This window comes from Cupressus sempervirens, chromosome 5, assembly GCF_028749045.1.
Source record: "Cupressus sempervirens isolate cs-2001-9-10 chromosome 5, ASM2874904v1, whole genome shotgun sequence".
Lineage (NCBI taxonomy): Eukaryota > Viridiplantae > Streptophyta > Pinopsida > Cupressales > Cupressaceae > Cupressus > Cupressus sempervirens.
In genome coordinates, this window is record NC_143122.1 from 819,935,963 (window position 1) to 819,950,395 (window position 14,433).

Genomic DNA, 14,433 nt, shown 5'->3' on the forward strand with positions numbered 1-14,433 from the left:
TTACATGAACTACATTGTGATTGTGTGTTGTAGAATGAGAGAGAAGCATCTCTTCTAAAAAAATGAGAAGAGGAGTTATTTGTACCTTCCATGTGAATGATTGCCACATTCATAAGTGTGTGCATAACAAGTGTCATAATCCTCTTAAGGAAGAATCTCTATTTTCCTTAATAAAGGAATTACAAAAATGACTTGTCCTCACATGTGGACTAAAGGACAATCAATATAAGGGATACCTTGATTTATTCCATTTAATAAATACAACCAAAGAAAGATTACAAATTCTAACACAACAAATGGATTAGAAAACTGATTAAATAATTAAATAGAACTATTTGATAGAAATCAAAATGCTGCCATGATTCCATACAATTTAATTTACTTTCAAGGATGATGGTATGATAAAATGCTATCTTTCAAGGATAAAGATCAATTTAAAAAAAAGCTTTTTTGGGATAAAATAAAGACGATTTTTAAACATCACATAAGAAAAAAATTAAGTTTGAAAAAATAAATCAACTTCAACTATTTAACACTTTTAGCTTAATTAGCTAAGGCACCATTTTCTTATTCTTACACAAACTAATTGTCAGTAAAAGGAGTAAATTATGCCTATAGATAATAGCCAATACATGACGAATTTAAAAAATCCAGTTTTCCTGCTCCCGGTAAGAAGTAGCAAAGCCAGAGTCAAAAGCGGCAAGCTAAAATAAACAGCTGAGAAGGCTAAAACGCCGGTCTCTAATCCCAAGAGCGATTCATAGGCGGAGAAAGCTTCCTTATGCGTATTTTTCAAATTCTTATAATTAGGCGGAACTGTGACAATAATAGTCGCACACGCGAATGCTGTTATCGTCCAAATGGTTGAATATAACAAAATCACCACAGACGGACCAGAGATTCTTCCGAAATGTGTGTCTCCGAGCAGTTGTCCGAGTAACCAGGCGACAACTACTGTAAAGGAACACAAGAAGGCAAAGACGTCAGAAATTATGAACATTCTGAAAAGCTTATGAAATGCCATCTTAGCAGCCCCGTAGTGTATACTCCTTTTGTCATCCTCAATTCCGCCTGGTATTTGAAAGATGGCGGTAAATGTGACGGTCGCAATAAGCGATGCCACTACTATTTGTGTATTCGCCATATCTTTGTCTGCTCCTTCTTTGGATTCATTTTCGTTTCTTTTATTAGATTTTGGCATGAAATTCAGACAAATACCTCCCGTCTCTTCTAGTTTCTGCTCGATGATGGCACAGTTGGGATTGCTTTTATCCGCTGCCGATGCTATGTCAAGCGCAGTCATGACTTCATTGTTCAGTGCATTCACATCTACGCCTGGAAATGAGACAAGGTATTCCACGAGCTGCACTTGACCATAAAATAATGTTATGTTACATGTCTAACCATACAAATGAGCCTTCTTACAACCCTATCAAAGTTCAAGACTATTTAATTAGTGACCCCATTTATTAGCTATTTATGAGGGTCTTCAGGTAAACTTGAAGGAATTTAAGTTTGGATAGATAAATATTAGGATTTCGCATTATTTTCAGTACTGAAATCTATAAAACATAAATGGTAATATATGACGACAATCTGATTTTTAAAAGCAATTATTCAAGATGTTTTTGAAGTATTAGATAGCAGTCAAAAAAAAGGGGGCCGACTCTGAAGTAGAAAAAGGTTGCAGAACAGCTGGAAGTCACCTCCCACTTATCTAATCAATACCATTTTTATACTTCAAAAAATAAATAAAGACTGTCTCCAAAATAGAGTAACCCTTATCAATAGTCCTATTCCTAACAAGCACATAAAACGAGAAATTATACTAATAGCAAGGAACCATGTTGCAGCTACTAGTCTAGTTCATGATCATATACATAATAAAAGCCTCATATGACACCAAGTTCAATGAGATTAATAACATAAAAACTAAAAAATATAAAGAACCATGGGCTATTTGCCCGCTTTCTCTCCCCGTTCCTTGTCCTTCTTTTCCTTAGATTCCTCCCTGTTTAGATTCACCCCCTCCTCTTTGATGTGTTTATCAAGCAATGTCTTTAGCCAATCCTTCAACAAGAAAGCATAGATGGAGCAGGTAGTATCACTCTCTTTGCCCATGTTTTTCTCATCCTTGTTGACCTGCAAAAAATAGAGAGTGGTGGCATCAGAGTGCATGACCTTTGTGGTGAATCCTGCCAAGGTGTCAAATTTTTGGCAAATGCCAATATGGTTATCCGCAAGCTCCTTCATCAAATTCTCAAGCCTCTCTAGCCAAGCCTTGCTTTGACTCTATCCATGGCTATCTCCCTTTCTTCCCCCCACCTTTGGGAGCATCCTTCATGGGGGAAGTGATCTCCTCCCCCCCGCTTCTATTGGGGGATGGGATGACTTCCAAGTTGTCTGAGATGTGTGAGGGGCTAGGTAGGCTAGGACCTGCCTTCTTCCCAGTATTCAAGTTTTGCCTCTTCCCTTTGGTGGGCCTTTTCTCACTCTCAATGGACTTAGAACTAAAGTCCTATTTAGTGGGGTTTTGAATTTTTTCATTTGGAGTCAGTTACTCTTCCTCCTCCTTGTGTCCATATTAGACTCAATGAGACTTATGTTCACCTTAGAACCAGGGTTTTTTTTTTGGCTTTTTTATAGCTTGAGCTAGGGTTAGGGTCCATGGAGACTTGGGGAGTAACGGTAGCCAATGGGTTGAAAAGTAGCGGTGGGTTTAAGGCAAGGTGGTGTTTGTAAAGTTTGTTCATGAAACCCTGATGGATGATTTAAAAGGGTTCTCCTTCCTCTCTCTTTTTTCTAGTCTTAAAAACACAGTCTTCCATAGAAGACATGATAAGATACATAAATGAAATCAAATCATGGTTCCTAAAATGGTTGAGAATGGGGAAGTGGTAGTAATATAGTACCTGGAGCTAGTCTTCAAGAGTAATATACCTCATAATGACATAGCAAATCACATCCCAGGGCTTCAGAAGATCCTCTCTGGAAAACCCACCATCCATGCAAGTCAACTCCTCATTAGGTTTAAAGAACTTCCTTAGGCTCATCTCATCAAACACCCTAGCCTACTTGCATCAATTCTTTCCCTCTAGGGATAACTCTCCAAATCAATAGTGACAAGTTCCTCTGCAATTTCAAACACTATCCCATTAATGTTAACCTTCCTATCAACCCAAGATTTGGTGAATTGCATGGAGATGTGCTTAACATGTTTTTCCATACCTTCCATGAATGGTAGAAAACCTCCTTTCTGAAGGTAAAAGCAAGTAGCATCACTTTTCCTGATGTACTCCTCAATCTTCACTGTTTCAACATAGTCACTAACACCCATTTCTTCACCAAGCTCAACCACCAACTTCTTAGAGTTTTTTGACATCCCCTTGTTGCACACTAAATTTTGGTAGTCACGGAAGATTAAGTAATTCACACTTAAGTGAAATTGTGGAGGCAAACAAAACCCATCATAAGGTCACAAGGTTTCATAGTTTCTCAAAATCCCTCTCTCAGCGACATGTGTGATTAGTACCTTTCCTTCTGAAATTAACCATTGCCAGTTGTAGTTGGAGTCAAGTTTAGTGAAAGTGTCCTTGCAATCCATCCCTTTAAATTTTTTGCATCTGATCAAATCCACGCCACTCGTCCTTTTCCTGAAACAATTAATTCTTGTGGAGAGAGGATCACAAAAGAAAATCTTCATGCAATCTTGCCAAAGCTTAACTTTAAGCTAATAAATTTGATGGTCTTCCCACCCACACAGATTCATAAAAACGTGCCACTTATTGTAATGATTCATAAGGCATTATGAGAAGTATGTTCACTTTCCATTATCACTTGAGTTGATGATGGGGTTTGGCTAACATCCTCCCATTCGATTATTATTTTAATGTTGTGGCCAAATTTTTCCAAATTATCTGCCACTCCATTTCCTTCATGATAGATGTGGTCCACGTGGACCTCTTGGAACCCCTCCATCAACTTGCAGATTTCTTTAATTATCATTTTGATCTTCCAGGTACACTATCCCTCTCTTTTCACCACTTTGATAATCAATATCGAGTCCCTCTCGATTACTAATCTATTAATTCCTCTAGCTTTTACAATTCTCATACCCCATAGAAGGACCAAGGCTTCAGCTTCATTGTTCAATCCCCCTCCATAGTTCCTAGTAAAGGAAACCACTAGCTTTCCAGTACTATCCCAGAAGACACCCCTGATTGCTATGCTCCCAGCCACAATTGACCCATCAAAGTTAAGTTTCAATCATGCTCTAGAAGGGGTTGCCATGCCATTCTATGCCTGGCAATAGCTTTGGATTTATCAAAATTTTCTACCATCAGGCCTAGGTCCTTGATGGATGCCCACTTCACATCTTGTCTTTCTGGGGCATTCTAGGGGGGTTTCCATCACCAGGGCCCACTACATTTCTTTAAGAGTCTTGTAATCTCTTGAACCACTACCAAGGTAAACTTTAAGAAACCCCCCTCTAGAAAAAGACATAAAATATCAATGAATCTTTCATTATTTCAAAAAACAAAATTATTTCTATTGGCAAATCTCTCAATTTTTATATATTAAATGTTATTTATAATGGTGATTATTTTGCAATCATAATCTTTTTGTAGAAAATATAGGCAAATCTCAATAATTATAGGAAGTTCATGAATCACCATGGAAATTTACAAATCAAAATTGAACATTATTTACCTCATAGAGTATTATGAGGATTATTAAATTATATTTTAAATCAATAGTGAAAACAAAATATGAGTGATATATCCCTAAAATAGCTAATAATTATGATAATTATTAGTGAACTAATTTTAATTTCTAGTGAATCAAATCTAATCATCTATTGGATATTTTGGTGAATCTTTGATTTTAATTTTTTTAATAAAGTAAATTATTGAGAGATTTTAAATATTTTAGAACTAAATTTTACAAAAATGTGGTGATTTAGGTTGCCTTGAATCTTAAATTATTTGCCAAATTAGTAGCCAAAATTTTCTAAAATTAGCCAATTGGCGAATATTAGCCACTAAAAAATACCTTAACCACTACCAAATTGGGAGTGAATTTGTCCCTAAAAATTCTATTATTTTTCTCCTTCTAGATTTTCCATGAGACATATAGGGAAATTATCTTCCATAAGGTTTTCAGGTATGGGTGATTAGTAGTCCCGTCCCATGTTGTGATGTGGAGCCTAATCAGACTCAGAGGTTTATTCAGTGCAATTTTCTCCCCATATTATTTCTATGGGGGTTTTGGGGTAGTGCCCCCAAGATGGGGTCAAGGGGTAGTGCCCCAAGTATGCTCCTTGTCATAATACAAGACAAGGTCAAGGGGCAATTCCCCCATGTGGGTTTTTGGGGGTAGCATCCTTGAAGCCAAAAATGCCCTTATATTGTAAAAGGCATCAACTACTATTTTTCTATTATTCTAGCCCTAATTTTGTAAGCAACAGTAATGGTGATATTGTAGCTTCTTGCGGCAGTATTGAGCTGTAAGGGATTATGGATTGTAATCACTGGATCCTAAAAATATTGGACTTACTATTTGGTGGACGTAGCCTAGGGATTGGGTGAACCACGTTAAATCTTGGTGTCGTGTGTTCTCTTTTATGTGATCTACTTTTTTTTAGTGTTGGTTATATTTGTATGTAACTATTATTTCTATCCATGATTAAATCCTAACAAGTGGTATCAGAGCTAGATGATTGCCATCTCTTTTTTTAGCCATACTATCATCATTTTTTTTGGTGATGCTTTGCAAGAATGTCTCACAGTTGAGTGGGAGTCTCACGGTTGAGTGCGTGTGATGGCAGATGAGGGTAAGCTGAGGGTTGACAAGTTTAATGGACAGAACTTTCAGTTATGGAAAATGCAAATGGAGGACTATCTTTATTAGAAGGATTTATGAAAGCCATTGGAAGGAAAAACCAAGAATCAGGGATCTATAACAAATGACGACTGGGATCTTTTAGACAGAAAGGCACTTGGAAGCTTTCAATTATGCCTAGCACCATCAGTGGCATTTACTAGTACAAAAGCAAAGATGATGAAAGAGTTGATGGCAACCCTAAAGAAACTGTATGAAAAGCTCTCCGCTTCAAACAAGGTATTTCTCATGAAGCATTTATTTAATATGAAGATGATAGAAGGTGGATCTATCGTAGATCATTTAAATGAGTTTAATACTATTACTAGTTAGTTATTTATTGTGCGTATTAATTTTGATGAAGAAATTAGGGTTCTCTTAATTTTGTGTTCTTTGCTTGAAAGCTGTAATGACTTGGTAATGGCTATGAGCAAATCTATTTTTGGATCTAATACCTTAAAATGTGATGATGTGATCAGTGTTATTTTGAATGAGGAAACTCATAGGAAAACCTGAAGTGGATCTACATCAAGAAGTTCTTTGAATGCACAAAGTAGAGGCAGAATGGTTGAGAGAGGAAGTAATTCTAGAAATTGTGAGAAATTAAGAGGAAAGTCAAAGGGGAATAGGTCTCAATCTAGAGGACAGAGAGATTGCTAGTACTATGGTAAAATAGGGCATAAGAAGAAATATTTCTAGACTTGAAAGAACAGTGAAGGATATAAACCAAAAGGGAAGAAGGAGGAAAATGTGGTAAGTAACAAATTTAAAGAGGATTCTTTGCTTCTATCTTTAGAAAGTGTTGATGATTCATGGGTTGTAGATTCTAGAGCTTCATTTCATGCTACACCTCATAGAGGTTATTTCATTAATTATGTCCAAAGGGATTTTGGGCTTATTTATTTGGGGGATAATGAAACCTATTAGAGTATTGGAAAGGGAAAAGTTAAGATTAAGTTGCAAAATGGAAATCATTGGCTACTACATGAGGTAAGACATGTTCCAAGGTTAAGTAAGAATTTAATTTCAGTAGGGCAACTTGGTGATGAGGGTTGTGTAGTTACTTTTAATGATAAAAATTGGAAGGTTTCAAAAGATTCTCTTGTAATAGCAAAAGGTGTGAAAGTAGGAATCTTATATCTTTGTACATGTCATATTGTTCCATCTACTTTGATTGTTTCAGAGAAAAATTATTGTTCAGGAACAATTGCTATAGTTGAGTAGGGAGAACAAATAGTTGTTGTAGATTCTGCTATAGCGCTATGGCACAACAGACTTGGGCACATGAGTGAGAAAGGTATGAAAGTACTCCAGTCAAAGAAAGTTTTACCATGTCTAAAATGTGTTAATATGAATTTTTGTGAAAGTTATGTGTATGGAAAACAAAAGAGAGTGAGTTTTGTGAAGATTGGGAAGGAAAATAAAAGTGAGAAATTAGAGTTTATGCATACAGATGTATGGGGACCAGATCAGGTATCTTCCCTTGGTGGCTCTCATTATTATGTTACATTTATTGATGATGCAACTAGAAAAGTATGGGTTTATTTCCTTAGATAGAAATTTGATGTATTTCAAACTTTTAAGAAATGGAAATGCTTGGTTGAAAATGAGACTGAAAAGAAATTAAAATGTCTTAGATTTGATAATGGTTGCGAGTATTGTAGTCATGAATTTGAATATTATTGCTCCACTAATGGTATACATAGACAAAAAATTGTTCTAAGAACTCCATAGGAAAATGGGGTGGCTAAACGCATGAATAGGACTATAATGGAGCGTGCAAGAAGTATGAGGTTGCATGCAGGATTGCCCTTAAACATGTGGGTGGAGGCTATCAATATTGTTGTATATTTGATTAATAGAGGTCCCTCTACTACTTTGGGTTATGTTATTCTAGAGGAAGCATGGACTGGTAAGAAGGTGAGTTATTCTTTTCTCATAACCTTTGGTTCTGAAGCATTTACACATGTTGATTATGATTATAGAACCAAGCTAGAAGCTAAGTCAAAGAAATGTGTATTTGGTCGATATAATATTAATGAATTTGGTTATAGGCTTTGAAATTTTGAAAATCATGAAATTTTAAGAAGAAAGGATGTCATATTCAATGAAAAAGTGTTGTACAAAGATCTGTTGCAGCAACATGAGAAGAAAGCAAATGATTATGTAGTGCTGGATGATACTCCAAAAGCTGATGTTTCAGCAATTCCTCATGATGTGCAACGACTACAACAACAAATACCACACACCCTAGTGAATTCTAGATAGTTAGTAAGGCTAAGTAGACCTCTAGAAATATTTTCTTCTTCTTTGTATTCTATTTTACTTACTGATGCTGGTGAATCTGAATTAATGATGAAGTTGTCTAGGTGGACACAAAGACTCAGTAAGAGTCTATAACGAAAGAAGAAATGAAATCTTTGCTAAAAAATAAGACATGAGATTTATACAAGTTGCTTGCAAGTAAAAGGGCTTTACAGAATAAGTGGGTTTACAGAAGATTTAAAGTCAAGTTAGTTGTAAAAGGATTTGCATAGGAAAAGGGCATTGATTTTGATGAGATATTTTCTCCTTTTGTTAAAATGACTTCTATTCGCACTATTTAAAGTATTGTGGCTATTGAAGATTTGCATTTCGAGTAGCTTGATGTTAAAACAACCATCCTTCATGATGATTTGGATGAAGAGATATATATTGCACAACCATAGGGATTTGAGGTCAAAGGTAAGGAGAACTTAGTGTGTAGATTGAAGAAAAATTTATATGGCTTGAAGCAAGCAAGCACCTCGACAATGGTATCTAAAATTTGAGAGGTTTATGCATGAGCATGGATATAGTAGGTGTCATTTAGATCATTATGTTTATTTTAAGAGGTTGGATGATGATAGCTACATTATTTTATGTTTATATGTTGATGATATGCTTGTGGTTGGGTCTAACATGGATCACATTAAGGGGCTGAAATGCTAGTTAGTACATGCATTTACTATGAAAGATTTGACGGTAGAAAAACAAAACAAATCCTTGGTATGAAGATTTGCAGAGATAGGAAGAATAAGAAATTGACATTATCTCATGCTGATTATATTGAGAAGGTGTTGCAACATTTCTTTATGGAGAATGCTAAAGCTATCAACGCACCTTTACCTAGTCATTTGAAGTTGACTAAGGAGATGTGTCCAAATACACAAGAAGAGGAGGATAAGATGTCTTAGGTACCCTATGCTTCAGCTATAAGAATCTTGATGTATGCTATGGTATGTGCTAGGCTAGTTATTGCATATGTAGTGGGAGTTGTTAGTAGGTATATGAGTCATCCAGGAATCGAGCATTGGAATGTAGTCAAATGGATTCTCAGATATTTGAGAGGTACATCCTGTAAGTATTTACACTTTGGGGGCTCTACTACTGATTTATAGAGCTATGTTGACTCATATTTGGTAGTGGATATTGATACCAAGCATAGCACTATATTTTATGTATTTATTGTTGGTGAGGTAGCCGTGAGTTGGATATTTAGGTTACAAAAGGTTAATGCTATATCCACTATAGAGGTAGAGTATGTTGCTGCTACAGAGGTAGTCAAGGAATGAAATGGCTTCAATTCTTTATGGAAGAGTTTGAACACCCACAAATGGATAAATATTTTCTCATAGATAGCCAGAGTGCCATTCATCTTGCAAAGAATTCAGCTTTGCATTCAAAGACAAAACACATATAATTGTGGTACCATTTCATTCGGTCAATTTTGGATGATGGACAGTTAAAGTTGAAGAAGATAAATACAAATGATAATCCAACATATATGTTTTCAAAGGTAGTGACAAGAGAGAAGCTGAATTCCTCTTCAGCTTCGGTTGGTCTTCTAGAGTGAATAGAATAAAAGAAAAATAGAGTCTGAGGTGGTTTGATATATTCCAATGGGAGCTATAGGTTTAGCAGTGCTATGATTAGTCTCCAAGTGGGAGGTTATTGTTGTGGAGCTTGATTAGTCTCCAAGTGGGAGATTTTTGTGATGTGGATCCTAATTAGACTCAGAGGCTTATTCAACATGGTTTTCTCCCCATATTATTTCTATGAGGGTTTGGGGGAAGTTCCCCCAAGATGGGGTCAAGGGGTAGTGCCCTTGTGGGATCCTGGGGCAGTGCCCCAGGTGTGCTCCCTATTGCAGTACAAGATGGGGTCGAGGGGCAATGCCCTTGTGGGGTTTTTTAGGTGCAGTGCCCTTGAAGCCAAAAATGCCCTTATATTGTAAAAGGCATTGACTACTATTTTTCTATTATTCTAGCCCTAATTTTGTAAGTAGCAAAATCTTGTAGTAAAAAAGGCTTAGGGTTAGGGATTTCATAATGTAATGGTGATATTATAGCTTCTTGCAACAATATTGAGCTGTAAGGGATTATGGATTGTAATCAGGCTGTAATCACTAGATCGTAATAATATTGGACTTGCTGTTTGGTGGATGTAGCCAAAGGATTGGGTGAACTACATTAAATCTTGGTGTCTTGTGTTCTCTTTTATGCGATCTACTTTTTTTTGGTATTGGTGCATGTAATTGTTATTTCTATCCGTTGTTAAATCCTAACATCTCAGTGAACTAATTGATGTAAGTTCTCATTAACACACCACTAGACCTCCCATATCACAATGACCCCCCTTTAGACACCCAATGCAAAAGGGTAGTGATTGAGGAGGTGTGGGATAGATTTCACTTCTCTATAGCAAAACACACAACAGATAGCTAACTAACACCCTCTTTTTTGAAAATCATCAATGATGAGAATTGTCCTGTGTAAGGCCATCCACTAGAAGAAATTTATCTTTGGAAAGATCCAAGGGTGCCGGACTTGGATCCAATCCCTCGGGACCATATCCCCTTGAAGACAAAAAAGTTAAGTAGATTTCATTGTGAAGTCTCCTGAGAGGGTAAGTCTCCATACCAAAGAGTCCCTAAAAGGGGTGGAAGGGATACAATAACTCTAGAGTAGCTTTTGGAGTGCCAAAGTGAGCCTTTTCCTAGCATTTACTTGATTATAAACTCTTTTCCATAGTCTATCAAGGGTGATATAGCTTTGAATCAGAGTGCCAAAATTCCTAGTAAAAGCCTCTCTCAAGGGTTGGAACCTGGTATGCACGAGGTGGTAATCTTGTATCCATTGGTCTTCCTAGAAGTCAATGTTGTTTCCATCCCCAACCATGCAATGAATACCCATCTTCAAAATTTTCTAGGTGTGCACCACATTGTTCCAAATTTTGGAACCCTAGGGGAGAGCATGGGTCCAAAGGTAATGTTGGAATGAGTTACCACCAAGATACTTGACATTCACAATATTGCACCTAAACATAAGTTTTAATATGGAAACAAATATAAGTTTTAATATGAGATGTTGTATAAGTTTTAATTCTAAATATATTCAAATTTCAATTACTTTTAATAGTAAATTTATTTTTATTATCAACTAACCTAAACCATTTATTTACTCATATATTTCACCTAATTAACTTAAACTTAATCTAAAAAAAATATTTTTTATAATAAACTATAAAATATATATGTTAAACTTTTTAATAACTATTTTATAAATATGCTAGACATAAAATGGTTTGGCACCCTCATAAATAGCTAATAAATGGGGTTAGTAATTAAATATTCTTGAACTTTGATAAGGTTGTAAGAAGGCTCATTTGTATGGTTAGACATGTAACCTAACATTATTTTGTGGTCAATTGCAGCTCATGGAATACCTTGTCTCATTTTTAAGCGTAGATGTGAATGCACTAAACAATAAAGTCATGACTACACTTGAATATGCCAGATGTAAAATGGTTTGGCACCCACCTTTGGAAGCTTGGATGAAACTCAATTTCAATGGCTTGGCCATTTTTAGAATGACTGCGGCTGGCAGTGTTGTCCAAGATAATATTGGTAAGATGGTGGTTGCCTATGTTGAGAACTATGGGGGAGGTTAAAATAATGAAGTAGAAGATTTAGCCCTATTATGGGGAATTAGGATAACAAGCACTAGCAGGATTAACAAATTAGGTATTGAGAGAGATTTTGTGTTAATTATCAAAATTGTGTAGGGAGAAGGCCAAGGTAGCTAGAAGATCAAAGCAATGATAGAGGAAATCTACATCTTGCTAGATGGGCTCCTCGAAGTCCACATGGATCACATCTATCAGGAAGGCAACATAGTTGTGGATGAACTAGCTTAAATTGGTCATAACATGAAAGCAATAAATGAATGGAATGACGTCAAGAAAACCCCACCATCCATGCAAACGATGGTGGAAAGAAAACATGCTCTTTGCAGTGTAATATGATGAAGTACAATAGGTGGCATATTGGTGTGGATCAAGGTGGGAAGGAGAACCCAGGGATTAAAAACTATAAAGCTTAGTATATTTGGAAAGATTTTTTGATTATTTACATTTGGGATTCCTTCACTGTGATCATTAATTACTATGGCAAGAGAATGATCTACACAGATCTAGTTAGAATGATAAAATTGCCAAGGACGAGCATTGTGAATAATCATAATGGGAATTCTCTTGCACTTTAGTCCACACACAACTAGAAATGGTTAATTTCCATGGGAAAGGTACCATCACAAGTGCTGAAGCTAGTGGGGGATTGAAATCATGAAGCCTTGAATCAATTTCTTTCTTAGGCTCATTTTTAGCATTATATCTTTAAATGACCTTGGTTTCCAAGTTCTATCCCGCAACAAGGGGATGTCGGTGCAAACTAAGGATTTGGTGAAGACATGGGTACCATCGATCGCATTGAACTAAATAAGATTAAGGACTATATCAACGATAGTGAGGTAGCGTGGGCCTAGCTACGAGAAGGTGGATTGTTGTTGTTCATGGAAGGCATTGAAAGGTATGAGGAGCATGTGTCCTTGCAATTTTTCAACATTTGGAATAATAGTAAGGTGAACATTAATGAGGTGGTTTTGAAAATGATGGAGGAGCTCATTGCGATGGTTGGTGGGTTGTCTCTCAAGGGAAGAAGTTGGCATAAATGGGCCAAAGTTTCTAATGAAATGAGCTTGAGGAAATTCTTCCACCCTAAGGAGGATCCTGTTTGCATGCGAGGTGTATTCTCATGGGAGGACCTACCCACACCTTGGGACATAGTATGCTATGCCATTATGTGCTACATTACACTCAAAGACTAGTTTGAGGTGTTATATTATTAACACTTTCCTATTTTAAACCACTTTAGGAACCAGGACTTGATTTCCTTCTTGCTCCTTATTTTGCATTCGATGAAGGATAGTGTGTTTAATATCAAGAAAAAGAGGGAGGAATGAAGACCCTTTTATATCCCACACTAGGCCTTCATCTTCAAACTCTATAAGTTCCAACTCACCCTCAACCTGCCTCTTCTTGTTAATCCCCTTGCCACTATTACTCCTCAAGTCTCTAAAAACCCTAGCCCTAGCTCAACCTCGAAGAAGGTGGACAAGAATCCCCTCAATACTAGCAAAAAATCAACATTATTGACTTTGATACTGATACTAGGTGGAATAATAAAGCCGCCAGGAGGTCTAGTAAAAAGCTTAAAATGGAAAAAATTAAGGCACCCCCAAAATAGGAGGTGTGTTCTAAGTCCATAGAGAGTAAAAGGAGATCCACCAAGAGGAAGAGGAAATTTATAAACCCTAGCTTTGTGAGTAAGGATGTGTCAAGCCCTTCCCACATTTTGGATACCCTGGAAGCCAACCTATCCCCAGATAAAAGCTTGGGGGAAGATATCACCTCCCCCATGAAGGATGCTACTGAGGGGAGGGGGAAGAAAGGACATCATAGCCATGGGTAGGACCAAAGTAAAACTTGGTTGGATAGGCTGGAGAAATCAATCCATGACCTGGTCGACAATCAGGAAGCCTTGTGCTAAAAAGTTGGAACCCTTGCAAAGTTCTCTACAAAGGTCATGCATTTGGCAGCCACCACTTTGTACTTTCTATAGGTGAAGAAAAAGGACAAGGAAGTGGGAAAAGAGAGTGAGACCACCTGCTTCCTCTATAGCTTCATTGAAGATGATTGGCTTAAGACTCTGTTGGAGAAACACATCAATAAGGAGGTGGAGAAACTGTCCATGGAGAACCTTGATGAAAAGGAGGGGGAGGACCTAGAGGAGAAATAAGGGAACTAGCATGTGGTCCTTTGGTTCTTTTTTTTTAATTATGTTATTGTCAAATGTGAACTCCATGCCCTATGTGGCATTTTTGGTGAATGTTGGTATTAATCATTTCAATAGCAACACTTGTAATTTATACTACTGGGTTACTTTTTGGTATAGCATGTTTGATACTGATATTATTAATTACCCTATTATGATGTTAACCATTAATATATTTTTGATGTCCATAAAAGGTATTGGTTAGATAGTAGGGGGTAACTATTGGCTAGTCTCCACCCTTCTGTACTACGAGGTCAACCCCCCTTCTTTTGGCTACTATCTAATATATCAAAAACTATTTTATAAATATAACATATAGTTTTTATATTATAGTAAAATAAAGAGATGTAAATTTTGATTAA

At 36.6% G+C, this 14,433-nt stretch overlaps 1 protein-coding gene across 2 annotated transcripts in view; it reads right to left on the minus strand.

The window, feature by feature from the left end:
• Positions 1 to 586: 586 nt before the first annotated feature.
• Positions 587 to 14,433, minus strand: part of LOC149558418 (uncharacterized) — a 41,401-nt gene continuing 27,554 nt past the window's right edge. For both annotated transcript variants that reach the window (XM_089832661.1, XM_089832662.1), the window contains exon 4: positions 587 to 1,363. In XM_089832661.1, coding sequence (XP_089688787.1) covers positions 590 to 1,363 — 774 coding nt within the window. In that variant the 3' untranslated portion in view covers positions 587 to 589. The remainder of the gene's footprint in view (positions 1,364 to 14,433) is intronic.